Source organism: Orycteropus afer, unplaced genomic scaffold (genome assembly GCF_000298275.1).
Source record: "Orycteropus afer afer isolate SDZICR_OR568_19922 unplaced genomic scaffold, OryAfe1.0 scaffold00574, whole genome shotgun sequence".
In the NCBI taxonomy this organism is placed as follows: domain Eukaryota; kingdom Metazoa; phylum Chordata; class Mammalia; order Tubulidentata; family Orycteropodidae; genus Orycteropus; species Orycteropus afer.
Genome location: NW_006922161.1, coordinates 735247 through 762891, shown reverse-complemented (window position 1 = coordinate 762891; position 27645 = coordinate 735247). Strand labels below are relative to the sequence as shown.

At 51.2% G+C, this 27645-nt stretch overlaps 1 protein-coding gene across 1 annotated transcript in view; it reads left to right on the top strand.

Annotated features, from left to right (window-relative positions):
• The first annotated feature begins 6505 nt into the window (after nucleotides 1-6505).
• Nucleotides 6506-27645, top strand: part of MROH1 (maestro heat like repeat family member 1) — a 50236-nt gene continuing 29096 nt past the window's right edge. Inside the window, exons 1-12 of the mRNA XM_007956110.1 lie at nucleotides 6506-6527; nucleotides 6764-6909; nucleotides 10107-10238; nucleotides 10607-10769; nucleotides 10981-11079; nucleotides 11428-11579; nucleotides 12368-12508; nucleotides 12805-12897; nucleotides 13873-13951; nucleotides 14584-14697; nucleotides 15897-15970; nucleotides 17195-17317. Of these exons, the coding sequence (XP_007954301.1) occupies nucleotides 6506-6527; nucleotides 6764-6909; nucleotides 10107-10238; nucleotides 10607-10769; nucleotides 10981-11079; nucleotides 11428-11579; nucleotides 12368-12508; nucleotides 12805-12897; nucleotides 13873-13951; nucleotides 14584-14697; nucleotides 15897-15970; nucleotides 17195-17317 (1338 nt within the window). The remainder of the gene's footprint in view (nucleotides 6528-6763; nucleotides 6910-10106; nucleotides 10239-10606; nucleotides 10770-10980; nucleotides 11080-11427; nucleotides 11580-12367; nucleotides 12509-12804; nucleotides 12898-13872; nucleotides 13952-14583; nucleotides 14698-15896; nucleotides 15971-17194; nucleotides 17318-27645) is intronic.

Here is a 27645-nt window from a genome sequence, read left to right as displayed (position 1 = left end):
ACTCTTCTTTTTTTATTTTTTTTAAATTTTTATTGTGGTTTGGGTGAAAATTTACAAAGCAAATTCATTTTCCATACAGCAGTTCATACACGTTTTATCTCATGACATTGACTGTAATTTTCCACAATGTCACAGCTCTCTTCTCACTTCCTCCTCATAGTTCACTCTTCCCTATGTCCTTCCCTCCCATGCACTCCTGCCCCCTGAGCTGTCTCCCTGTGTATGCACAGCCCTTCTATTTTCCCATGATTGCTCTCTCCAAGGAGTGTATCTACCTAATGTGAATGTTCAGCCCATATGCCTGTCTTTTATTTGTCTGTAAGCCACAGGAATGGGTTCAGTTCCAGACCTGAAGGACAGCTAGGGACACCACAGCTATTCTTGTGTGTTGATTCCTTCGTATGAACTTTGGTTGGAAGCATTTATTAAATACCCTCCAAAATCCTGATTGAATTTATAGATTAAGGAAAATTGACATTTTTATAATATTGAGGCTTACAAGAGAATTTTAATTCTATTCTTCAGTTAGCAGGTTTTTTTTTTTTTAATACATTCTGTACACACTAAGGAGATAAACTAGAGCCTTCCTCCCAAACTGGAACAGTGTGCCAGTGAAGACTGGAAGATAGAGTTATTACTATTTTGTGCTGAGTCTGTATTCAGAGTGAGCTCAGGACTGTGAGGTCTTTGGTCATTGTTAGTGGGTTGAGTGAATGTCCCAGGCTAGGTAGCAGGAGTTGACCTGGAGGAGTATGTGGGATCCCACACAGTAGACGGCTGGGGTGGGGCATGTCCTGGAGAAGAAGCATTATAAGCATATATGCCAGCCAGAAGGTGGCGCCTGGACAATAAGGTGGGGATGAAACACATACACAGGGTTTGGGTCCAGATGGCTGTGGGCCACACTGAAGGTACTAGATTTCACTCTGGGCAGTGGGAGCTAGTGAAGCCTGTTTTGCACGGCTGTGGTGGGACATGATTTGACCCTCCAGCAGTGTATGAGAGTCCCAGTCTCTCCACATCCTCACCAGCATTTGTTATTTTCTGTCTTGTTGAACTTACCAGTTATTGCTGGGGTGAGATGATATCTCATTGTCATTTTGATTTGCATATCTCTAATGGCTAATGATTGTGTTTCTTCATGGTTTTGGTGGCTGCCTGAATATCTTCTTTTATGAAGTGTCTGTTCATGTCTTCTGTCATTTTTAAATTGGATTTTTTGTCTTTTTGATGTTGAAGTGTTGGAGTTTTCTGTAAATTTTAGAGATAAGACCCTTGTCAGATAGTTTGTTGCTGAATATTTTTTCCCAATCTGTAGGTTCTCTTTTAACTCTTTCAGAGAAGTCCTTTTTTTTTTTTTTTTTTTTGTGATTTGGGTGAAAATTTACAGAGCAAATTCACTTTCCATACAGCAGTTCACATATACTTTGTCTCATGACATTGACCACAATTCACCATAATGGAACAGCTCCCCTCCCACTTCCAACAATCACCTCTTTCCTGTGTCCATCCCTCCATGCACCCCTGTCCCCTGAGCTGTCTCCCTGTGCATAAATAGCCTTTCTTTCTCCCATGATTGTTCTCTCCAAGGAGTGTATTTACCTCAGGTAAATGTTCAACTCTTATGCCTGTCTTTTGCTTGGCTGGAAGCCACAGGTGTGTATTCAATTCTAGACCTGAAGGGCAGCTAGGGGCCATAGTCTCAGTGGTTCCACCAGGCTCTTATCAGACCAGCAAACCTGGTCCACCTTTTTTTTTTCTTCCCCCAAATGCTTTTGAGTTTTATTCCACATTGTTCTCCCTCTCTATCCAAAGTCTCCTACATAGATCCCTCTCCAAGTGGTTGACATTGGTAGCTGGGCACCATCTAGTTCTTCAGGTCTCATAGTCATATAGGCTTCGGATCGCATGGTATACCGGTCACTAAGACTAATTCTTTCCATGAATCTTTGGTTTTCTTCTTTCTTCTTTGCTCTGGACGAGGAGAGTCCCATCGTTGCATCTGGATGGCAGCTTGCTAGCTTTTAAGATCCCAGTCGCTACTCGCCAAAGTAGGGGGTGGAACAATGTTTTGTGTAGTATGTTATGCCAATTGAGCTTGATGTCCCCTGCAACTATGGTCCCGAGCCCACAGGTTCAACTACTTGCTCCCTCTGGGTAGCTGGCTGTGACTAAGCAGTGACTACAGCCCTGCCCCTTGTCAGCTCCATTATACACCTGGGAATTCAGATCATTCACATAAACTTATAGGACCATTGTCTGCCAACGCTATGCGTGTTCTTGTGTACATTCCCCGCTTCATAGACATACCTACTAGTTCAGCCTGTCCACCCATCTATCCATCTGTATACCTATGTTTGCCTTCACTGACAAAGCAGTACTGTATGTGCAAAAACAGTTCATCTTTGTTCTCTGTACCTCCCATGTACCTCTCTATGTCTTTCTCTTCCTCAATGCCACCATATTGATCACTCACATTTGGTACATTGCCCTTCTCTTCACCCAAATCACCTAAATTATTCTTGAATTTTGTCTGTGTTTCCCTTAATTTTGTTGGTGTTTTCCTTGATGAATCTCTCAATCCTTTGAAGGTACTAAAATATAATTGTTTTGAATTCCTTATCAAGGCCACTTCTTTCCTTGGGAAGTTTTGGGCTCTGTATTTTGGTCCCTTGTTTGTATGACTTTATCTTGTCTTTATGTGAACTGGGATTGTCAGTTATCTCTGAGACATTGTGATGCCATTATATTTATATGTAATCAGTGATCGTATGTTGGTGTGATTTGCCTAGGGTTTTTTTCTTTTTTCTTTTCATATCTGAGAGAGCAGGGACGGTGTGCTCCTCTATTCACTAGTTTGGCAGAACTTAGGCACTCACCACCTGTCTCCTGGTGGATGTGATAGAGGATGAGAATGTATGCACAGATCTCTGTTAGCTGTTTGTGTGAGCAGTTGAGGGCAGGCTAGGCTGGTATTGGCTGCCGTCTTATCATTGATCAGTTGGTACAGAAGCAGGTGGTAGACTTTGCCCGGTGGGTGGGGCTACGGGCGGTGAGGATGTGGTTGGGTCAGGTAGATATGGTTTCTTTCTGGTTGCCATTCACCAGTGCGATTACCCATACAGTCCTTGGCGAGTGGAGTGATTATCAGGTTGCTGCCTGGATCGGAACACTGCTCGCAAATATCAAAGTGGCTGTATCATCAGTTCAGGCAGTAGTCCACAGTTCCATTTGCTTTCTTATTTGCTGTTTCCATTCAATTTCTTCTACTGGGTGGTATTTAATCCACTTCTTTATTCTTCCTGTTTAAGCTCAGGGTCCCATGATTATCCTCTGTATCTGTTTAAATTATTTTTTCATTTCTTTGTTGTAGAGAATCTGGGTATCTTGCCTGCCTGTTCCATCATCTTGCCAGAAGTATTTTGTTATTGAGAATATACACAGCGGAACGTACACCAGTCCTACAGTTTTAACTGATACTGGTTCAAATGATATTGATTACATTCTTCAAGATGTGCAACCATTCTTATCATCTTTTTCCAAATTATTCCTCCTCATTAACATAAACTCGTTGTCCCCCAAATGTTCCTGTCTAATCTTTTGAGTTGTTGTTGTTAGTGTAATTCCTTATTGATAGATCTTAGAAGAGCACAGAGCTCAAGGCAGATACTCTGCTACATAAGCTAAACTAGTGTTTGGTTTGAAGAAGACTCCAGGGAATATTTTTGCTTTAAGGTTTAAAGATTATCTTAGGGCAGTAGTTTTAGGGGTTCATTTAGCCTCCATGGCTCCAAAAAGTCTGGATTCTATGAGAATTTGAAATTCTGCTTTGCATATTCCCTCTTTTGATCAGAAGTCTTCTTTGATCAAAACATTCAGTAATGGTAGGTGGGCACCATCCAGTTCTTGTCTCCCGGCACAGGAGGCAGTTAGCCTCACATTCTACTTCCTCCTTCTATTCCTAGGAGCTTTGGTGGTGTAGTGCCTTAGGCATTTGACTGCTAACCACAAGGTTGGCGGTTCAAACCCACCAGCCACTCCACAGAAGGAAGATGGGGCAATCTACTTCCATAAACATTTACTGCCTCGGAAACCCGTTGCGGGTCACTATGAGTCAGAATTGACTCAATGACAGTGAATTTGGTTTTCTCCTTCTTCCTCTGCTGTTCCATATCTTATTAGGACACAGAACGGTCCCATAGAGTTTCCATGGCTGTACATCTTTACTGAAGCAAACTACTAAATCTTTCTCTGGTGGAGTGGCTAGTAGGTTAAAACCACCAAACTTTCAATTATCAGTTGAGCACTGAACCACTGTGCCACCAGGGTTCCCAGCTTAAAACAACATAAGTTTATTACTTTACGTTATTAGTTCCATAGAATCTCAGTGACTACGTTCAAAATGCTGCAGAGCTGTGTTACTTTCAGAAGCTCTACAGGAGTGGATCTTTTTGCTTTTCTTGGCATCCTGGGGTCTCTCTAGCACTTGCTGACAGCCCTCACCTTGCAGTTCCAGCCCTGCTGCTGACCCTCCTGAGAGTCACATCTCTCTTCACCCAGCTGTGATGGGTCCGCCTCTAAAGGGTCATATGATCAGCTCATCAGGCCAATCCCCATCTCATGGGCTAAGTAAGCCTCAATCCCATGGGCAAAGTCCCCTGTGCAGTATAAACTCACAGGTGCTGGGATGAGGGCATGAGCATCTTTTGGGCCATTGTTCTGTGACCCCAGCACTGACAGGCAGCTCTCTGGGCAGCTGCCTCTATGGTGCTGGACCCTGCAAACTCTAGCTGCCTTGGGCTCCTGACACACCCACTGTCCTTTCTTCAGCTCAGGTGTATTTCTGGCTACAGGGGTCCATGCTGCGGCCTGGCAGTCTCCAGGGTGGCTGAGCCTTTTAGGGGTCACTGGCTTCATCTCCTGATGCACAGTGCCTGAGAACTTTGGTTTTGTGTTGTTTCGTTTCAGTGTGGGCAGGAGGGCATATGGAAGTAGAGGTCTCTACTTGTTAGTTACCTGGTTTACTCTGGTTGGCATTTATATGAAGAGCATCCTGGGCTTGGTGCGGTTTGACCTGGCTGAGCCTGCCTTTACTCCCCGGTGGACGAGAATGGTGGGCGGCCGTGGCCCATTCAAACCTCTTCCTCAGATGGGCAGCTGTGGGCAGGGGTTTGCTGCTTGGACCAGACCAGGGAGCGTGGGACCTTGGGGTCTGTCTCTGGGTGTGCTTGCCTCTAAGCAGCATGTTCTGTGGCCCTGTACCATAACCCTCCATGTTGTTTGTTGTTGTTGTTATGTGCCGTTGAGTCGGCCCTGACTCATAGCGACCCCTCCTTGGGTTTCCGAGGCAGTATCACTACAGAAGTAGGATTGCCCAACCTTCCTTCTGAGGAGTGGCTGGTGGGTTTGAACCGCCATAGTGTGGGACATTTGCTGCCTCAGGCCTGTGCGCAGATGGGATGTGCGTGTTTATTTCCTGTTTGCATTGCAATTCTGAAGTACTCTCCCATATGGAAGGGGAAATGCTGGCTGGCACCTCCGTCTGCAGCCAGAGGCTTCTCCATCTGCTCGCCGGCCCCTGGAATTCCTGGTGATTCTGGTCCTGCTAATTTTATCCTTGCGTGTTCTCCAGTGTGCCTGGGTTTCCTCCTTTAAAACCTGCCTCTTCTCCGTCGTTTCCCAGGCCCAGGTGGAGCGAGTGGGGCTGGTAACCATTCTGCTCTCTGGAGCTGGAGTTCTCTCTGACCTGAGTTCTACCACCTCCTGAATGCTGCCCAGCCTCTCTGTGTTCATCCCATGGCTGGCCAGCCACTGACCGTGCCTGCTGGCCAGGGCAGCTGAGGGCCTCGCTCCTCAATTTCCCCAGGAATGTGTCAGGGAGGAGGTAGGATAGGGGGTGATGGTGGGAGTCAGGGCTGGTGGCATCATCATAGAGGAGGGTGCAGGTGTTGAAAGGACTTCAGCTACAGTCTGCGGCAAGTGCGTGGTGTTTGGGTTCCATGGCAGGTCTGGGGCTGTGGGCCTCAGGCACAGTGCTCCTCCAGTCCCTGGATGGGAATAGTCTGTGGTAGGCCTCGTAGGTGTGGGAGGTCTTGGCTACCACAGAGGGCACCACAGTGGCACGGGCGCTGTCCTCTGCCCTGAGAAGAGGAAGGAGGCGTTTCTGGTTGTGCAGAGACAGAAAGCGAGGCCACTTCTGTCTTCCTCTTTCTTTTCCAGAGTGAAGAGGATGGTGTATTAGGTGGCGGCAGCCATGTCACTTGGTGGCATGCTTTGTATGTGACTTGAGTGGTGGCTGCACTGCCCACGGTGGCGATGACGGTGCCTCTGGTTCTTGGTGTGGTTCACACCAGAATGTGGTACCATCACTCCCTCCAGAGAGTGTTGATTGGCAGGGTGTGTCCTGTGCGCATGTCGTAACTGCCGTGCACAGAGGAGTTCTGTCCTGCAGGTGTGGAGGGGCCTTACGGCTCAGTGTCAGGCAGAGGAAGCCACATCTGAAGACATGGCTGAGTCCTACATGAGAAGTGAGTCGGGGGTACCTGCTCATAGGCAGGTGGGGAGAGCGGGGCTGTTTCCTCATGGTCACCCCATGCCTGACTGTGGGGGGTATTGAGACAGGGTGGGGCTGTGCCCACACGCACCTGTGACAGTGGAGGTGTGGGCTCCCAAGTCTGCTTGCCTGGCGTGCGTGTGGGTTCTGGGCCCAGTGCTATGCCCAGTGGAGCAGTGAGCAGACGGTGCTTATACTGTCATCATGCAGAGCTGTGCACCACCCTGATGGATGCCATCACCGACAAGGATGTCCAAGTGCAGGAGCAGATCTGCAGTGCTCTGTGCGCACTTGGCGAGACCCAGCCCAAGGAGACGCTCAGCGCCTGTGAGGACTACCTGCGGCAGCATGAGAAGGTACTGCCCCGGGAGGCCTCCCTGCTCAGGACATGTCAGTCATGTGCACGGCCTACAGAGGGCATCTCCTCTGCCGGCCGGTGGGACAGGGCACCATCAGAACCCGTCTTGGGTGGTGCCGGGGTTGTTGACCCTGAGTCAGTTGTGTCTTGTGCTGGCAGTTGGTGCTGGGGGCCCGGCCAGCAGTGAGTACATCTCTCAGCTTCTTTAGTTCCAACTAGGACCACAGGGGCATTCCTGAGACAGGTGGCCTGGCCTTGCCTTGTCATATGTGGGTGTGTGGCTGCATCTCCTGGGGAAATGAGGAGCCCCCATTAGGGTTAGGGTTAGGCTGTGACTGTGGGTGGTGTCACAGTTGCTCTTGTAGTCACTCGGGACCATCTGGATAACTGCCAGCTACCAAGTGCCAAGTGTGGAACTGGGGGCAGACATGGTCCCTGCCTGGGGAGATGAAGCATCACCATGTGCTGCCCCAGGAAGGCCTCCTGGAAGCGCTATAAGGGAAGGCCCAGGCCAGCATCAGGCAGGGTCAGGGCCTCCTGGGTGCCACATTGTTCCCTTGACCCCTTCCTCCAAGGTGCTGCCTGCAGCATTGGGCCACCCCAAGGGGGACAGAGATGAGCCATCACTGCCCAGCACTCCTGTGCAGATGCCACAACTTGGAGGAAAGGCTGGAGCTTCATGGGAATGTTTGAGTTCTTGGGCTTTGCAGGGGCCCCAGGCTGATGATGCCTGGGGCAGGCCCTCATCCTGGCTCAGGGACCTGGGGCCTGGCCCTCAACCTGGCTCAGGGGTTCTGGGGCTCCAGTGCCTGCCCTCAGCCTGGCTCTGTGCTTGCCACTCCTATTGTTCAGCTTGCTGGTGCCCTCTGTGTGTGCTATGGGCCGTTCCTGGGAGAGGAAGAGACTTTGGCAGCCTCTGGAGACTTTTTCCCTTTTCCTGATATTTTGGCTTGTAAACAGTGTCTCCATATGACATGGAGGAGCCCTGGGTGGTGTACATGGTCTCCTGCTTACCTACTAGCTGAGAGAGGCTGATGGTTTGAACCCACCCAGGGGTGCTTCAGCCATGAGGCCTGGAGATCTGGTCTTGAAAACCTTGTGGAGTGGTTCTGTTGTGTCACACGGGGTCACCGTGCATCTGAATTGACTCTGACAGCAGCATGTAGCACCCTCAGACACCAGCCCCATTTCTGGAATTCATCTGCATGGCAGCCAGTGAGTTGGGTGCACAGCTTCCAGATCTATGGGTGGGGGCCTCCTCTCTCTCCCATATGCCTCCACCAGCTGTCAGAGCTCTTCTTGGGCTTGACATGGGCACATGATGTTGGGTGTAGGTGGGATTTGGGCTTACAGGTTGGTTGGGGAGAGTTGTCACTTTGTGTGAGTGCAGGGTATGGGATAAGATAAGGGATGGGCTGATGGTGTGGGATGAGACATGGGTAGGGCTGACATGGGGGGTGGGCCGACATGGGGTGTGGGATGAGATGGGGGCGGGCTGACAGGGTGTGGGATGAGATGAGGGGTAGGCCGACAGGGTGTGGGATGAAATGAGGTGTGGGCTGACACAGGGTGTGGGATGAGATGGGTATGGGCCGACATGGGGTGTGGGATGAGATGGGGGTGGGCTGACAGGGTGTGGGATGAGACATGGGTACGGGCTGACATGGGGGGTGAACTGACAGGGTGTGGGATGAAATGAGGGGTGGGCTGACACGGGGTGTGGGATGAGATGAGGGGCAGGCCGACAGGATGTGGGATGAGACGGGTATGGGCTAACAGGGTGTGGGATGAGACATGGGTATGGGCTGACATGGGGGGTGGGCTGACAGGGTGTGGGATGAGACGGGTATGGGCTGACATGGGGTGTGGGATGAGATGGGGGTGGGCTGACATGGGGTGTGGGATGAGACATGGGTATGGGCTGACATGGGGGGGTGGGCCGACAGGGTGTGGGATGAGACGGGTATGGGCTGACATGGGGTGTGGGATGAGATGGGGGTGGGCTGACACGGGGTGTGGGATGAGACATGGGTATGGGCTGACAGGGTGTGGGATGAGACATGGGTATGGGCTGACATGGGGGTGGGCTGACAGGTTGTGGGACGAGACGGGTATGGGCTGACATGGGGTGTGGGATGAGATGGGGTGGGCTGACAGGGTGTGGGATGAGACACGGGTACGGGCTGACATGGGGGGTGGGCCTACATGGGGTGTGGGAGGAGACACAGTTATGGGGTGACGTGGGGTTTGGGACTACATGGGGTGTGGGATGACAGGAAATCATGAAGCACTGTCTGGTATCAGATGGCAGACATGGCCACCAGGGTACCCTTGTGATGTCTCTGCAGTCCTGAGGCTCCAGGTGTGGCCACTTGGAACAGTCCCACGATAACTGTCTGGGAACAGTGGACATGATCTGTTCCCAGGGAGAGATGGGCTTGGGGGTCTTCACATGCTGTTGATGCCTATGCCACGTTCACTCTAGGTGGCACCACTAATGTGTTAGGCAGCCGGCCCTCTCACATGCCCACCGGTGCCTGGGCAGAGACGGGAAGAGGGGCTGTGTTTTCACAGTATCAGAACTTCCTTCTTGTTGTCCTTTTCCATTGTTTGCATTTCCCACTAGCTTCGTCCTCAAACATGTCTGTCTCTCTCTGGTGTGGCTTCTCTGGTAGCCTTGTCCTCATGTGCATGCAGGTGCTTAGGCTGCACAGTGGCCCATGCGTGTGTCAGCGGCTGTGCCCATGGTCTCAGGGTGGCCTCGGCATGCAGCACCTGTCCATAGGGGTCTAATAGGAATCCCCTTATGCGAATGGTTTAAGCACCTCCTGAAGATGTGAGGGGACACTGGGGTCCAGCGTGTGCCGGGCAACAGCAGGATGGCCCCTTATAAATCTGGGTGACCTGGTCACAGAGTGAGCTGTGTTGCTGTGGGACTGGCAAGCTGAGGACAAGAGGCTGCTTATTCTCCCTGTGAAATGATAGGGCCCAGGAGATTTGCTGGCCATCCTTAGGGGGGATGGGGGCTGCCTGGCACAGAGAGTGCTTGGCCCTTCCGGAGGGTGGGTGTCAAATGACTGGGGCCTGTCTGCACAGGCGCTCAGCCAGGCTCTGGGGATGTGGAGACTAGGCAGGTGAGCCAGGCTTGACACACAGGTGGGTGACCACCCTGGGCCTCACGGCATCTCCCCTCAGCTGGCCCACCCGTACCGTGCAATGATCCTGAAGGCCACGGAGGCCATTGTGCGCAGTCACATCAACGAGCTTGACAAGGACACAGCCAGGGCTGTCATCCTGCTGGCCTCCAGCGAGATGACCAAAGCCAAGGTGAGTTGCACACCCATCTACCTGGACCAAAGCATGGAGTGCTGGTCCTGTCTGGTGTTACCTGCTCCTTGGGGGCTCACCGGTTATTTTGAGGGGGACTGAAACAGAGCGCAGAATGCCTAAACTCTAAGGAACAATACCAGGGCATTGGGTGTCTGATCAGGTTGAGGCTGTGGGAGGTCCCTTGGCATCCAGGGGCTACATGGCCTCAGAGTGGATGTTTGCCTGCTGTGCTGCTCCTCTTAGGGGTGTGTAGGCTCAGTGCGGGCAGTGTGGGGTGTCTGGCCTTACCTCCTGGGCACTGCCTACATGAGGTCCCGCCCACACCCTGGGAGCAGGTATCAGCTCAGATTCTGCTCTCTGGATAGGACCTGGTCCCTGACTGGCAGCAGGCTGCAAGCAGTGTCCTCGTGGCTGTGGGCACACGACTCATCAGTGCCGTCATGGAGGAGCTGCTGAGCCACTTCCAGCCGGGCCTGCTGCCCCACTACTTCGTTGTGCAGACATTTGCCAGCCTTGCAGCGTCCAATGGTAGTTGCCCTGGGCCTCCGCTCCCTCCTCTCCTGGTCCTGCTCCCAGCCCTGGCCTGGGGCTGTTGTAAGCCCAGGTGCCCACACTGTGTGAACCCCCCCCCCCCCCCCGAGTGCCAGAAGGTCAGGAGAACGGGAGCCCCAAGGCCAGGCCAGTGGGCGGGCCTAGGGAGCGTGGGGCTGGGCTGGCGGCTGAGCCTGTTCTCACGCAGTGTTCGGCACGGTGCCTTTCCTGCCCTCCATCCTGAGCACCATGCTGCCCATGCTGGTGATGGCCAAGCAGGACGTGATGCGCGTGGCGTTCTGCGCTGGTGAGAGGCCCCCCCGCCCCCCCCCCGTTTCAGCACCCCCTGGGGGGGCGTCAGACTGTGGGGCGGGGGAAGAGCTGGATGGTGGGGAGGGCAGGCGCTGTGGCCTCTGGCCCCTAGCCAGCTCACCCTTCTGGCTGCCCAGCCCACAGACACCAGCACCTCAGGGTCCGCCCTCCTACTTGCAGAGCCGAGGCTGGTCTTGGGCAGCTGCCTAGAGGCCCTCCCAGCGGCCCTCACTGTTGGCGCTGCTTGTTCCCCTGGGCACTGTACCCCTGGGCAGGGGCTTCCCTGGATCCCCTTTAACCCTTTGGGCTTCGTGCTGTGTGCACCCCCGCGGGGTCCCTGCAGCGCTGCGGCACTTCAGTGAGAGCACTCTGGAGTACTTGGCCAGCCTGGACCAGGCCCCGGACCCCACGGTCAGAAAGGACACCTTCTCCTCCGAGATCTTCAGCGCTCACGATATTCTCTTCAACCACTGGCTGCAGAGTCGGGAAGCCAAGGTACACCCTGCCCAGTCTCACCTGTAGTCCTCACTCCTGCATGGTATCTCACCTGAGGGTCCTCACACCGAGACCCTCTCTCACCCGAGCATCTCCACACCTGCATGGCGTTTGGCCTGCAGATCATCTTCTGTGACTGTCTGGCTGGATCCGGCTGTGCAGCTCTGTCCACCTCCTGAGCATGTGCCCCTGCACCTGCTTGCCCTGGACACTTCCCCACCCCCCACCCTGAGAACCACAATGCTGGATGGGGAGGGGCCGCAGGGTGACAGCCACTGAGTGCTCCAGCCACTGCTCCTGTGATGCGCATGGCCCTTCCAGCCCGGTTGCAGCCTTGCCCCTTGCTGCAGTTGCCCTGCAGTCACTTGGTCACCATGCAAGCACTCTGTAGTTACTCAGTGGTTACCCTGTGGTCACTTGGTCATCATCCCGTGGTTACCCCCGTGGTCGTCATCCTGTGGTCACCCTGTGGTCTCTTGGTGGTCACCCCATGGTCAGTCAGTGGTCACCCCTGGTCACTCTAGTTACTCAGTGGTCACTTGGTGGTCACCCCACGATCACTCAGTGGTCACCCATGGTCACTCTGCAGTTACTCAGTGGTCATCCCTGGCCACTCAGTGGTCACCCCATGTTCACTCTGATCACTTGGTTGTTATCCACAGTCATGCTGTGGTTATTGGTCACCCTGTAGTCACTCACAGTCACCTGTACCGACTAGCTCTCCTCCACTGGGCGCCCCCAGGCCTGGCACGAATTCTGTTGCACACGGTGCCCACATTTGTCTGTAGCTCCGGCTGGCCGTGGTGGAGGCCCTGGGGCCTATGAGCCACCTGCTGCCCAATGAGAAGCTTGAGGAACAACTCCCCAGGCTCATCCCAGGGGTGCTTGCCCTCTACAGGAAGCACGCCGAGACCTTCCATGTGTCTAAGGTGTGTCATCTCCCAAGTGTGTCTGCCCAGCGAAGTGCTGGACTGGGAGGGGCTCAGCCCTGCGCTGAATACTGGGAGGGGCGTCTGTGTGTGGGAGGGTCTCAGACCAGCGCTGTGGGAGCCCAGGACCTACACTGCCACCCTCCCCGGCTGTAGTCCTCTGACTTGGACAGCCCTTTCTTGATTTCCCAGCATCCTCTGTGGGGAGACAGGACTTCCTCACTGGGCTGTGGGATCTGCACCCTCTGATCCCTCTTCGTCCAGCTTCTCCCAACACCTCTTCTTCCTGCTGGCAGAGTCTAGGCCAGATCTTGGAGGCAGCTGTGAATGTGGGCAGCCGAACGCTGGAGGTCCAGCTTGACGCACTCCTGGGCGCCCTGCATGCCCAGGTAGGTTGTGGAGCTAGTGCAGAGGAGATGCCTTCCATGGGGATGTTGCCCTGTGAGGAGCCCAGGACTGGACAGTCCAGCTTCATGGGGCTGGGCAGACATCCCTGCAAGCCATCAGACATACAGTCCCCTGGCATCTTGGCCCCATGTCTCCTCTTGTACTCAACACTGGTGATGTTGGCTTTCCCAGAGTGTGTCATCCTCCAAGAGAGTGAGGAGGAAGCTGCAGTGCCTTCTGTGGTCAGATTTGATATTTATGATGGAAATGACAGGTGCTACCTAGGAGCCTGGAGCAGAGCCCCTAGGCCAGCGCCTCCTCTATTCTCTCCATGTTCCCGAGAACTGGCACAGTCCCAGCTTGGGGAGAACCCTGAGGTTCTGGGCTTTGTTCTGCTTGGTTATCTCTCTGGACCATAAGGTGGCTTTGCTGCAGAATTAGTTGCTTTAGTGTTCTTTGCTGTGACACTGGGGTCTGGAAGTGGAGATCCAGGGTGTCACCCCTGAGCTCATACCAGGTGAAGCCCTAAAGCCGAGGCTGCCACAACCTGTGGTAACTTGTTACCACTGCAGTTTTTCGATTGACAGTTTTTGAATGAATGTTTGCCAGGGCAGCAGGAACCTGTCTCCTTGATCAACAAGCTTCTCTTGAGGCTTTGTCCTCTCGGTGCTGGTGTAGGGGCAGGAGATGAGGAACCAGGACTTTCCAGAGGCTCTAGAGGGCTGGCTGTGTGTGTGTGTGTGTGTGCGCGCGCGCGCGCATGTGTGTGTGTCAGTGGCCTTCCGTTGTCTGTCTCCCTCCTCACTGGAAGGGGACGGGTGTGGACTCTGATTCTGTGGGGGAGCCCCTAGCCCCCTTGCCCTTGGCCCAGACGGCTGGGGCCTAGCCCTTTAGCGTGCTTCCTTGCTGTGTAGCTGGGCCTGGCCCTCTGGCCCCCAGCCACCCCTTGGTGACTCTGCCCTCTGTCCCTGGAGCAGATCTGTGTGCCAGTGGAGTCGTCCAGCCCCCTTGTGGCCAGCAACCAGAAGGAGGTGCTGCGTTGCTTCACGGTGCTGGGTGAGTCGGGGGCTCTGGGCTCAAGGGTCACCCCCCACTTTAGGCTGGCCCAGAACCAGGATGGAAGGTGGGGTGCTGGGGCCTCCATGGTTTTCCCCCAGGACATGAGAACCTTGAGTGGGCTCCTGAGAATCTGCCTCCACACCCCCATCCCTCCTGGCCTAAAGGAGCACTGAGGTACGAAGCCAGAGAGCTGTTTCTCTGAGGAGCTGGCAACACTGGCCCTGGGGTCCTGGGCACAGTATTGCCCCAACTGTGTGTAGAACCCCTCCATCCCCCTAGGACTTCCTGGGGTGATTCCAGGTGGTTCTGGTCACCCTGTGACAGAGGCCAGCCAGTGATGCTGTGGGGCAGCAGTATGGATGCCCTCCTTTGGTGGCACATGGAGACTGGTCCCCAAGGCCCTGCCACGGGGGAGGCAGCCAGCGATTTTCTTTGTATGGCTGAGGCAGGGCTGGGCAAGAGGCCTTGCCTTGGGGGAGGGCGTGGTTGTAGGCTTCAAGCAAGGGGACTGGCCTGGTGACAAGGACAAACAGACGGACAAGCTCCCAGCCCTTCTGAGGAGTATATGGCCTACTGGGTGGGTGCTGATGAGAGGGTGCGGGCTGAAGTGGTTGACTGTGTTTCTGTAGCCTGCTTTGCCCCTGACCGCCTGCTGGCCTTCTTGCTGCCCAAGCTGGACACCAGCAACGAACGGGTCCGCGTGGGCTCCCTGCAGGTCCTGAGGCATGTCATCAACTCGGCCGGTGAGTGCCCTCTGCTCCTGAGCAAGACGCCGCCCCTTGCTTAGGTGAAAAGCTCTGAATTCTTGGAAGAGTTTCCCCAATTACTGTTTTGTAAGGTTCCAAGCATTCTGAAAAGTTAGAGAACATAGTGAAGCTGTTTCCCGGAGGTCTAAGGCTGCATACCAGGCTGTACCTGGGGTGCCCGCAGGTTCTCCTGTGGTGCACAGGCAGGTGGCAGGTGTGACAGGGCCACGTGTCAAGCACTGTCTCCTCTCACAGCTTCCCCTCCACTGAGAGTAGAACAGGGGCACGTGCATGGACTGCCTGTCTCTTTAGACTCTTGAGGTTGAGAAAAATTCCCCATATCGTTTGTACCTTTGGTCTTCTTGTGACTCTGATGTCTGTGTGGAGGCCAGGCTGGCTAATTTGTAGAATGGCCCCTGTATGGATGTGTCTGATGTCCCCTTGCAATTAGACCTGAGGTGCCAGGCCCTGCTCTGAAGGCTGATGTCATGGCTGCTGCTGAGCTTGGTTGGTTTCACATGGAGCTTGTTGGTCCCCTCTCTGTGCAGCTCGTGCTGTGGGAGCAGCAGGCTGGCCATGTCATGAGCTCAGAGAGGGTTTCTGCATCTTAAAGGCAAAAGGAATATGTGACATAGCCCGTGTTGCCACAGCGCCTGGAACGGCCGCTTTGAGGGTCTGCATCAACCCGCCAGGCTTGGCTGCACACAGTGGCAGTGGGCAGTGGGCAGCGGGCAACTTTCAGAGCTGTGGGGATAATGTTGAAGTGGCTCAGGAAATGGACAAGGACTTGGGAGGGCGGTGGCCATCGGGACCATAGCCCAACATGTAACACCGAGCTGTGAGTCTGGTGACGGTGCCGCAGAACCCCTGTGTCCTCGGTGGACCAGCGCTGCCATGGCTGGGGATGGCCTCCAAGGCCCTGTTCCTCGGAGTGGTGCTCCATGGCGCGGGGCTGAGAGGGTGCGGGTCAGTGAGTGGACAGGAAAGTACTCCCTCGTAAGCAGTGCTTCAGCCGCCCCACGGGGACCCCGTGAGGTGGCCGTGCTGCCCCAGGTAACTGAGGTGGAGGACAGGAAGGTCACATGCTGGCTGGCACATTCGGGTTGTGGCATGGAGACAAGGCCCTGGCCCTCGAGGGGCTGGTGGCCTCTGTCTGCGTCTGGTTGGGCCTGAGCCATCCTGCGGGTCTCTTGCAGCTGCGCAGATGGAAGTTCGGAAGCTCTTCATTCTGTCCTCCATGCGGCTCCCCCTTCTGGACGCCAATGACAAGGTAGCCCTGCCGGCGGGAGGCAGCGCAGGGGGTGCACGTGGCCTGCAGTGAGGGCTGCTGTTGCACACCTCACTCTCTATGCCAGGGCCCAGACCAGCTCAGCCCTTGTGCCAGCCCTCGGGACCCAGAGGGTCCTTTCACCACCTGGGGCTCCTCCAGCCTGTGTACCCTCTGCTGGGCACGCTTGCTGGGCCTGCTATGAGAAGCGTGTTGTGTCCCCCTAAAAGTCACTGACATCAGCTCAGCGGGGTCTGGTAGACCCGTGCCCTCACTCAGCCTGGAGGTCCACATTCTGCCACCTGCCTGCTCAGTCCAGCCTCCCCTCTACCAGGGCGGGACACAGGTGGGGGTGTGTGATGGGGCCGGGAGTCTGGGCAGCAGCCGTTGTGGTCTGGGTTGGCAGGATAAGGTTCTCGAGGTGGGCAGCATGTGAGGAGAGCTGGGCCTGGACAGGCCTGTGTCCCCAAGTGAGAAGCAGCATGGGTGAGGAGCGCCAGCTTGGGGAGAGGGTGGCTATTCTCGTCCAGGGTAACCGCCGGATGCTCAGTTACTGAGTGGACACTGGCCACTCAGGGTCAGACCATCCAGGCCTGTGTCGGCAGCAGCTGTAAGTCAGAACTTTGCCCTGAAGGCTAAAGAGACCACAGGGCCACATGTCCCAGAGGACTGCAGCACCTGCAGCCCAGTCGGGGTGCACACTTAGGGCTGGGGGAGTCCAGCACCAGAGCGGGGGTGGGGGGTTGTGGTGCGGGGCTGGCTATCAGGGTCAGGGTGGGCTGGAGCCTCTGTGTAGGTGCCTTGAAGGGGCTGGGGCTGACGCTCTGCTGAAGTGGATGAGGAAGGAAGCTAGTGAGGGACACTGGAAGGGGATCGGGCAGTGGTGGGGAGGGGAGGCCCCTGAGGGGTGGTGAAGAAGGTGGGTGGGAGTACAGGCATAGGTGTGGGTATGGGCACCAGTGGGTGCAGGTGGGGGTGGGGGGGCAGGTACAGGAGTGGGGGGGTACAGGAGGGGGTGTGGGTAGAGGTGCAGGTAATGGAGTGGGTGGAGGTGGGGGCACAGGTACTGGGTGCAAGTGGAGATGCAGGTGTAGGAGTGGGTGGTGGGACCCAGGTGTAGGTGGGGATGTGGGCAGATGTGTGGCAGGCAGGGGATGAGGAGCTGAACCATGAGGGGTTACCGTGAGCACCATCTCAGGTCCTTGCCACTCCCCCTTGTTCCGGCAGGTGAAGCGGGCAGTGGTGCAGGTGATCAGCGCCATGGCCCACCATGGCTACCTGGAGCAGCCCGGAGGCCAGGCAATGATGGAGTACATTGTGCAGCAATGTGCACTGCCCCCCGAGCCGCAGGTGAGGCTGCCTCACCCCCCAGGGTCCCTCCTTTGTTGGTGATGGGCACCAACTGGAGGGGCTGGGCTGAGTATGTCCCCAGCTTGTGGGTCAGGGTCTAGGGCCTGCCTGGGCCTGTTCATGTCACTTGGCACTCAGTCCTGAGTGGGGAGAGGCAGGAGAGACGTTCCCTGTCTTAGGCATTTCTATTGAAAATGTCACCAAGCAGATGGCGAGGCCAGGAAAGGACAGGTGTGTCCTCAGAACTCTGGTGTCTGTCCCCATGGTCCCCTGCACCCAGAACCAGGCAGAGCTCAACAAGAAAGGGTGTGGGCGTGTTGCTGTGGTGAGCTGCACCTGACTCCTTGCTACCCTGTGCACAGTGGGCCGGCCCTCCCACAATGGCTGCAGACTGGACTGTTGTGGTCCAGGTGGTTTTCATTGGCCAATGCTTTGGAAGTGGTCACCAGGCCTTTCTTCCTATCTGTCTTAGTCTGGAAGTTCTGCTGAAACCTGTTTAGCACCATAGCCACATACAAGCCTCCTCTGACAAGCGGGTGCATGGGCTGGGATTTGAACTTGGGTCGTGCAAAAAGGGCAAGAAGGCCACATATTCTGACCTCCTCTAATCCCACAAGAGGAAGACAGAATCACCATCAATAGCCCAAGGCCTATTCCTGCGAGGCCAAACATGCTGCCTCCCTCCAGCCCTTTCTCCAACTGTTCCTCCCAGAGCACCCACCACCTCTCTCCTGGGTTCGATAATTTGCTGCAGTGACCACACAGAACTCACAGATTATGGGGTTTATTAGGAAAGCACCAGACTACAATTCAAGTTCAGGAAAAATGCTCAGTCTCTCTCCCAGCCCACCGTCCCTCAGCCAACAGTCTCTCAAAGTCTCTTTCCCAGCAGTGCTGGTCCCTCAGTGTCTCACTCAGTAATGCATGTCTCTTGTGTCTCTTTCCCAGCAATGCGTGTCTCAGGAGCACGTGTCTCTTTCAGTAGCATGTCTTCCTGAACCAGCAGTCAGAGAAAGTTCTGCCTCTAGGAGGCCTCCTTTTGAGCTTGGCAGAGTGGCCAAACTAGCCAATCATAGCATCAGAACTCTAAGCACTTGAGAGTGAGCCTTCCATAACATTGCATTGTGCTACGCCCAACAGAAATAACCCAGGTGGATAACATTTACAATCCACTTCAGTTGCTCATTCCACCACTGAGTTTACAATGACTTATGGGTAGAAAAGCCATACTAAGTAATTTACTGCACTGCAGGTCTCCTATGTAGAAGGCAGGAGTTCTATCACTGGCCACCACTGCCCTCTGTGGGTGTGTTACTCCTTTGTATGTGATAAAAGGAAGCTTCCTGGCGTCTGAAGCTTTACCAAGCACACAGGCCTCAGGACGTGGGGCTCTCTTGGTTGTGGGGCCCTGGGGGTTAGACTTCCTGTTGCCCTTGCCCTCAGCACTTGCTCTGTGTTTGGCTTTCTGTGCTGCCCCATGATGTTTCACTGTAGTTTGAATGCATATGAGGGTTGGGCTACTCTGTTTTTCTCCTTGTCCTCTTTTGCTGGAGTGGTTCTTGTTACTATCTGGGTGAGGATTCTGGTGTCTCTTTGAGAGAAAGCTTGGTCTGTACTTTCTGCCATCTATGTCTGGAATGCTAAAAACCAAACACCAAACTCACTGCCTTCAAGTCATTTCTGACTCATAGTGACCTCCATTGGGTCTCCATGGCTGCAAATCTTTACAGAAGCAGACTGCGTCATCTTTCTTTTGCAGAGTGGCTGGTGGGTTCGAACTACCGATCTTTTGGTTAGCAGCAAGGTGTCTTAACCACTGCACCACCAGAGCTCCTTATAATGCCAAGGCCTCATTAAATGAGTTTAATTTCTGGAAGAATTTGTGAAAAATTATTTCTTCCTTACATCTTTAGTACAATGCACCAGTGGAACCACACAGGCCTGTGGATTCTTTAATCATGAATTCCATTTCTTTAATGGACACAGGACTACTTAAGCTTTCTGTTTTTCTTGCATGAGCTTTGGAGGTGTATCTCTGGGTCGCCAGTCCCAGGACCACCTCTGTGTTTGGCGATTTGCCTAGCAGCTAGGCCTCATGGTTGGACTCACGGCTGCGGTTATCACTGTAAAAGCTGTGTCACGTGGGGGCTACTGGAGGGGCTTCACAGTCTGCTCACTCTTGCAGCAGCAGGATGCTGCAGCCAAGTGCAGTATGTCTGCCCAGGGTGCCCACCAGAGATTCAGCACCTAGGGTTCTTAGGGGCTGGTCATGCTGACACTGTGCCAACCCCTTCCCTCAAGTGCCAGACTCCCCGAAGGAAAGTGGCTGCTCGTGCTTCCAGCGCCTGTACCATCTTAATCCTCAGAGCATGTTTGTAAAGCCAAGGGCCACCGTGGGCCACCCCTGCCAGCAGGCCTTGTACAGATCCAGCCACTGCTCACACATGGTCTTCCCAGAGTTCTCTTCTTTCATCTACATCGTTGAATTTATGGGCAGAAGACTGTTTCTTTCTTTCTTTTTTTTTTTTTTTTTAATTTTTATTGTGATCTGGGTGAAAGTTTACAGATAAAATTCATTTTCCATACAGCAGTTCACATACACTTCGTCTCATGACATTGACTACAGTTTTCTACAAGGAAACAGCTCCCTCCCACTTCCTCCCCATAATTACCGCTTCCCTGTGTCCTTCCCTCCTATACGCTCCTGCCCCCTGAGCTGTCTCCCTGTGCATACACAGCCCTTCTATTCTCCCATGATTGATCTCTCCAAGGAGTGTATCTACCTAGTGTAAATGTTCACTTCGTATGCCTGTCTTTTGTTTGGCTGGAAGCCACAGGAGTGGGTTCAATTCCAGACCTGAAGGGCAGCAAGGGGGCATAGTCTCAGGGGTTCCACCAGGCTCTATCAGACCAGCAAACATAGTCCCTTTTTTTTTTTTTTTTTCTTTTTCAATGACTTTGAGTTTTATTCCACATTGTTCTCCCACTCTATCTAGCATCTCCTACATAGATCCCCCTCCAAGTGGTTGGCATTGATAGCTGGGCACTGTCTAGTTCTGGTCTCATAGTCGTATAGGCTGAGGATTGCATGTTGTACCAGTCACTTGGACTAATTGTTTCCATGTGTCTTTGGTTTTCTTCATTCTTCTTTGCTTTGGACGAGGCGAGACCCACCGTTGCATCTAGGTGGCTGCTTGCAAGCTTTTAAGATACTAGTCACTACTTCCCAAAGAGGGAGCTGTGGTAGCATAGCATCTAAGGCACTTGACTGCTAACCAGAAGGCTAGAAGTTCAAACCCACCAGCCACTCCTCAGAAGGAAGGTTGGGCAATCTACTTCTGTAGTGATACCACCTCAGAAACCCAAGGAGGGGTCACTATGAGTTGGGTCTGACTCAATGGCACATAACAACAACAATAGCACTTGCCACAGTAGGATGTGGAACAATGTTTTTGTGTAGTATGTTATGCCAATTGAGCTTGATGTCCCCTGCGACCATGGTCCTGAGTCCACAGGTTTAACTACTCCCTCCCTCCGGGTAGTTGGCTGTGGCCAAGAAGCCACCGCAACCTTGTCCCTTGTCAGCTCTACTATATACCTGGAAATTCTTACAGAACATACAGATGTACTTGTAGACACATCACCTACCAACCCTGTACATGGTCATGTATTGTTCATGTAATCGTTTGGCCTTTAACAGTCTTTCTTGACGCAATACACTTTTTCCCCACCCCTGGAACTAGGCAAGCTGATGCTAAGATGCATATGGGAAATACTAAACAAAGAGTCGTGCATGCCCGTGCAGCCTCTACTAGTTACCACCTAGGTGACTTAGTTACCACGTGAAGAGTCGTCGCTAGTAACTGACAGCATGTATGCTAATTCATAAACACTCCGTTGCAGAAATATTTGAAACAGCATGACTATGTCTGCAGTGAGGACTGCATTGGGGCCAAGCAGTGTTAACTTAGGGCTGGGGTGTGCACAGCTGTCCACAGGATGCAGCTAAAATGCTGACCTAGGCCCACATACTCGTGCACATACCCGTGTTTTATGAGTTAGATGATACACTTGTAAGAAAAACCTGATTGTGGCTGAGTGGTTGCTACTCTCTATTACTGTTAATCTTCAGTGAAACATGGTTTTAAGGTTTTTAAAGTTTATTTAGGTAATTTATTAATCCTTGAAAGTAACTAACCCTTGAAATTAACTTCAGTATAAAGGCTTGGGCTTTCTCTCTTTCTTCTTTGGCACCCTGTCCAGTTCTGCAAAGGCAGCTGGGACTTTCATAGGGACTGTGTTGGATCTGTAGGCTAGTTTGGGGACTATTGTTTTAGTAGTCTGGAGTCTTGTGATCCATGAACTTGGGATATCTCTCCATGTGTCTAGGTCTTCTTATGTTTCCTTTTCCTGGGCCTTGTAGTTTGCAGAGCATAAGCATTGTATTGCCTTTGTTAAATGTGTCCCTTATCTTCTTTTTGATGCTGTTGTAAGTTATTTTCTTAATTCCATGTTCAGTTTGCTCATTGTTACCGTGTGGAGACACAGTTGTCTTTTCCTGTTGACCTTGTGACTGCAGCCTTGCTGAGTGCACGTTTGTATGTTTGTTCTAATTGTTTGTAGTCAAGTCCTTCAGCTGTTCTGTCTGCAAGCAAAGCTGCAGTGTCCCCTGTGTAGAGAAACAGTTTTACTTCCTGCCTTGTGGTCTGGATGCCTTTACTTCTGTTCCCAGCCCCGCTGTCCCAGCAGAGCCCCAGCACAGTGCGGAGAGGGAGTGGTGAGGGCGGGGCTTCTGTCTGGGCTGAAGTTACTCAGTCTCTCACCTCCAGGCATGATGGCAGCCTTGGGCTTTCGGAGATGCCTTTATCAGGCCAGGAGGTTCCTTTGCTCCTGCTTTGTAGAGTGTCTCTGTTGTGGAGGGGGTGGTGGGTTTTGTCAGAAGCTGATTTTCGTCTGAGAAGATGGTTATGGGAGTTTTCTCCTTTATCTGCGTGGTATGGAGAATCCCATTGACTGTGGGGTTAGGGTGCCTTCGCCTTCCTGGGGTAAATCCCACATGGTCATGTTGCACATCTCCTTCCATGTTGCTGGGTTCACTGTGCTGGCACTTTGTTGAGGGTCATGGCATCTATGTTCATCAGGGAGCTGTGTCTGTAAGTTTGTTTTCTTGTGGTGTCTTTGTCTGGCATTCTCCCTGTATTTTATGACATGTGTCATTTGAGAATAAGTTGGAGACTTCTTGCCCTTTTATTTTATTTTATTTTTTATTAGGATTTGGATGAAGATTTACAGAGTAAATTCACTTTTCATACAGCAGTTCACATATACTTTATCTCATGTCATTGACCAAAATTTACAATGCAGCAGCTCCCCTCCCACTTCCTCCCCATAGTTACCTCCTCCCAATGTCCATCCCTTCATACTCTTCTTTCTTGCCCTTTTAAAATCCCTAAATTCTGAACATGTTGGTGTTTCCCTCCTAGGAATAAAACCAGCCTCCTACAGAACTGTAGCTCAGTTGTCAGAGTCAGGAAATGTAACATGAGGCCAGCTGTTGCTGGATTTGCATCCAAGTCTTCTTGACATGTTCGTTATGCCCTTTGTAGCTATTATGTGGTCCAGGGCCATTGAGCTTAATTACGTCACCTTAGTCTCCTTTCTTTGTGCTTCTGGACCTTGACATCTTTTAAGAGTTCAGCCATTTTTCAGATGCTCTCTATTGGTGTCCACCTGGTATTTGTGGGTGGTGAGATTTCGTGTTTTTGCTGGGAATGCCGTGGGAGAGCTTTGCGTCAGGTAGCAGTGGTGCTGGTTCTGGTTGCTTGTTCATGCTAAGCCTCTGTTCTGGGAAGTTACTACTAGTGCCCTGCTGCCTAACAAATAGTTTGTAGGGAGGTGCTTTGGGGCTCAGTATATGTTGTCTTGCTCTTCCAGCCTTCACCTACTGGTTTTAGCACTGGACGGCAATGAGAGAGAGAGGGTGATTGTCCAACTCTGTTAAGTTTGCTAGGCTTATCTTTTGGGACTCTGCTTTATACACAGCTTTTCCTTGTCATATGTTGACATTCACACATTCCTAAGTTCACAAATCCACACATTCCTGTGTCCACATGCTTACATGTTCCCCTGTCCATGCATTCACATGTTCCTGAGTCCACATGCACATGTTCCTATGTTCACATGCTCATACATTCCTGTATTCGTGCACTCACATGTTCCTGTGTTCCCTCCTCACATGTTGCTGTGTTCTCTTGTTCACATGTTCCTGTGTTCACATAGCCACACGTTCCTGTGTTCACACCTTTACATGTTCCTGTGTTCACACACTTGAACATTCCCATGTTCATTCATTCACATGTTGCTATGTTCACATACTCACACATTCCTTTGTTCATACCTTCCCACATTTATATGTTCACATATTCACATGTTCCTGTGTTCATACATTCACACATTTATGTTAATACACTCACATGTTCTGATAGCCACACACTCACATGTTCATGTTCACATGCCCACATGTTCACATATCGTACACTCACATGTTTATATGTTCACACATCCACACTGTATACATTTACATGTCCATATGTCCATACACTCACATGTTCCTATATCCACATGTTCATATGTTCACAAACACACGTCCCTGTGTTCACACATATGTACGTATGTCTGACATTCCCTGTGGGCCCCTCCCTCATGTGGTGCTTTGCACCCGTTACTGTTGTTGGTGTGGGTGTTCAACTTGTCCCTGATGAGTGATGGAGCCCCTACATGCTGGTTCCTGTGCCCTGTTTTTGTTTTGTTTTTTTAGTTGTGGTAAAACATATAGAACAAAGCATTTGCTGTCTGGCACTTTCCACACACACTAGTCAGTGCTGTTGGTCATGTCATCACATTGTGTCACCATCACCACCATGTTTCCAGAGTTTTCCATCCCACGTCGCAGAAACTGTCTCCCTCCAGTGACTCTGGCCCTCCTGCCTGTGTCCTCTGCACATGCTCTCACTTCTCAGCACACATTGGCACCTGGACCCGCCATGGGCGCCCCTCTCTCTGCTGTGGCCCTGATTTCCAGAGCCTTCATCTCCATACTTCCCTGTCAGGGTCTCCATCGTCAGAGTCCACGTGTGTCTTCCACATTGCGCAGGTTTCCTCTCTCAATCTCCTGAAGACGTTTTCGTCAGTTCAAGGTGGTACTTCCTTCCTCAGCTGTATCCATTTACTGTGGATTTTCTGAATGGAATTCTTTATTTCAACTGTTATAATTGTTCACATAATATCCGAGAGGTGGTGTTCTTTTCATGGTTCCTATTGCTCCCACGTTCCCATTTATAGCATGTTTACGTAGCATGAAAAGGCATGTTCTTGGCCTACATCCTGTGACCTTGGACTCAGGCTTGGACTAGGTGGTTTGCAGTTTCTCCTGGATCTCTTTGCTAACCTGAGTGTATCTTCTGTGACCTTCTGTGTGTATCTCCCGATGCCCTTCATTGAGCAGCTTGCAGTTTCTCCTGGATCTCTTAGTGAGCTGAAATGGGTGGGTTTTGGCCATATTGAATGAGACAATCACGTGGTCTACAATTGTAGGGAATGACAAATTGATGAGGAATGGTGTTGCATTCACTATCAAAAAGAATGTTTCAAGATCTGTCCTGCAGTACAATGCAGTCAGTGGTAGGATAATATCTGTATGCGTAGAAGGAAGACCAGTTAATACGACTGTTATTCAAAGTATGCACCAAGCACTAAAGCCAAAGATGAAGACAATGAAGATTGTTACCAGCTTCTGCAGTCCGATATTGACTGAACATGCAATCAAGATGTATTGATGAGTATCGGTGATTGGAATGCAAAAGTTGGAAAGAAAGAAGAATCGTCGATAGTTGGAAAATATGGCCTTGGTGATAGAAATGATGCCAGAGATTGCATGATAGAAATTTGCAAGACTAACAACTTATTTGAAATGTCTTTTTCAACAACATAAACAGTGGCTATACATGTGGACCTCACCAGATGGAATGCACAAGAAGTAGATTGACTACATCTGTGGACAAAGGCAATGGAGAATGTTCTGGTTACTAGTGCCCCTCTGACAGGAATAGACCACAAATGGGATGACTTTCCAAAACAGGAGTTTATTCTCTTAGAGTTTTGGAGGCTAGAAGTCTGAGTTCAAAGTGCCAGGCTTTAGGGGCTGGGTGAAAGCCCTTCGACCTTAGGCTTCAGCTCTGCCTCTTGTTTCCGGTCCACTGAGGCTGGAGGCTTTCTTCACCCAGGCAGCTGCTGGTTCCTGAGGCTGACAAACCCAAGGCATAGTCCCAGTATTACCAAACCACATGGCAGGTCAGTGATTCAAGTCCAGAAAAAGTCCCAAGATCGGCAGGGAACATGGCAGACTACTGAACAACAACTCGGCTACATGCAGGGTTCAAGCATGCCATAAGCTAGAGGCTGTTCCCAAAGCTGCTGCTTATATGCAGGAAGCAGATCACATCCCTAAAGCAGCTACTCAATTGCTTGTGATAGATCCCACCATAGAGTTGATTGACAGGCTTATCATGGGGAATAACTACATCCAGCTGCCCAGCCACTCAGGCCCAGCCAAGTTAACATATAACCTTAACTACCACAGAGAAGCTCAGTATCGTCAATCAAAATAAGGTCAGGAGCTGACTATGGAACAGACCATCAATTGTTCAAGCTGAAGCTGAAAAAAAAAATGAAAACAAGTCCGCAAGAGCCAAAATATGACCTTGATTATATCCCACCTGAGTTTAGAGACAATCTAAAGAATAGATTTGACACACTGAACACCAATGACCAAAAACCAGAGGAATTGTGGGATGACATCAAGAACATCATGCGTGAAGAAAGCAAAAGGTCATTAAAAAGACAAGAAAGGAAGAAAAGACCAAAATGGATGTCAGAAGAGACTCTGAAACTTGCTCTTGAACTGAGAGTAGCTAAAGCAAAAATGACAAGATAAAGAGCTGAAATGAAGATTTCAAAGAGCAGCTCAGGAAGACAAAACAAGTTATTGTAATGAAATGTGCAAAGAACCTGGAGTTAGAAAACCAAAAAGGAAGAACATGCTTGGTGTTTCTCAAGCTGAAAGAACTGAAGAAAAAAATTCAAGCCTCGAGTTGCAATGTTGAAAGGTGACCTAATAATTATCAAATAATATCATTAATATTACATACAACTAAAACATTGCTGAAGATCATTCACAAATGGTTGCACCAGTATATTGACAGGGAACTTTCAGAAATTCAAGTTGAATTCAGAAGAGGATGTGGAATGAGGGATATCATAGCTGATGTCAGATGGATCTTGGCTGAAAGCACAGAATACCAGAAAGATGTTTACTTGTGTTTTATTGACTATGCAAAAGCATTCAGCTTTGTGGATCATAACAAATTATGGCTAACACTGAGAAGAATGGGAAATTCCAGAACATTTAACTGTGCTCATGAGGAACTTGTACATAGATCAGGAGGCTTTTGTTTGAACAGAACAAGGGGATAACGCATGGTTTAAAATCAGGAAGGGAGTGTGTCAGGGTTGTATCTTTTCACTGTACTTATTCAATCTGTGTGCTGAGCAAATAATTGGAGAGTTTATATGAAGAAGAACATGGCATCAGGATTGGAGGAAGATTCATTAACAATGTGTGATACACCGATGACACAACCTTGCTTGCTGAAAATGAAGATGACTTGAAGCACTGACTGATGAAGATCAAAGACTACAGTCTTTAGTTTGGATTACACCTCAACATAAAGGAAATGAAAATCTTCACAACTGCACACAATACGTCATGATAAATGGAGAAAAGATTGAAGTTGCCAGAGATTTCATTTTACTTGAACCCACAATCAACATCCATGGAAGCAGCAATGAAGAAATAAGACATTGTCTTGCGCTGGGCAAATCTGCTGCAAAAGATTTCTTTAACAGGCATATGGGTAGATACGCTTCTTGGAGCAATCAATCATGGGAGAATAGAAGGGCTGTGTATCCACAGGGATACAGCTCAGGGCAGGAATGCATGGGAGGGAAGGACACAGGGAAGAGGTGGCTATGGGGAGGAAGTGAGAGGGGAGCTGTTGTACTGTGGGAGATTACAGGCAATATCATGAGACAGTGTATGTGAACTGCTGTATAGAAGATGAATTCGCTCTGTAAACTTTCACCAAATCACGATGACATTAAAAAAAAAAAAAAATCTATCAGTTCTACCCAAAGCAATCTATACATTCAATGCAATCCCAATCCAGATCCCATCAACATTCTTTAGGGATATGGAAAAAATGATCACTAAC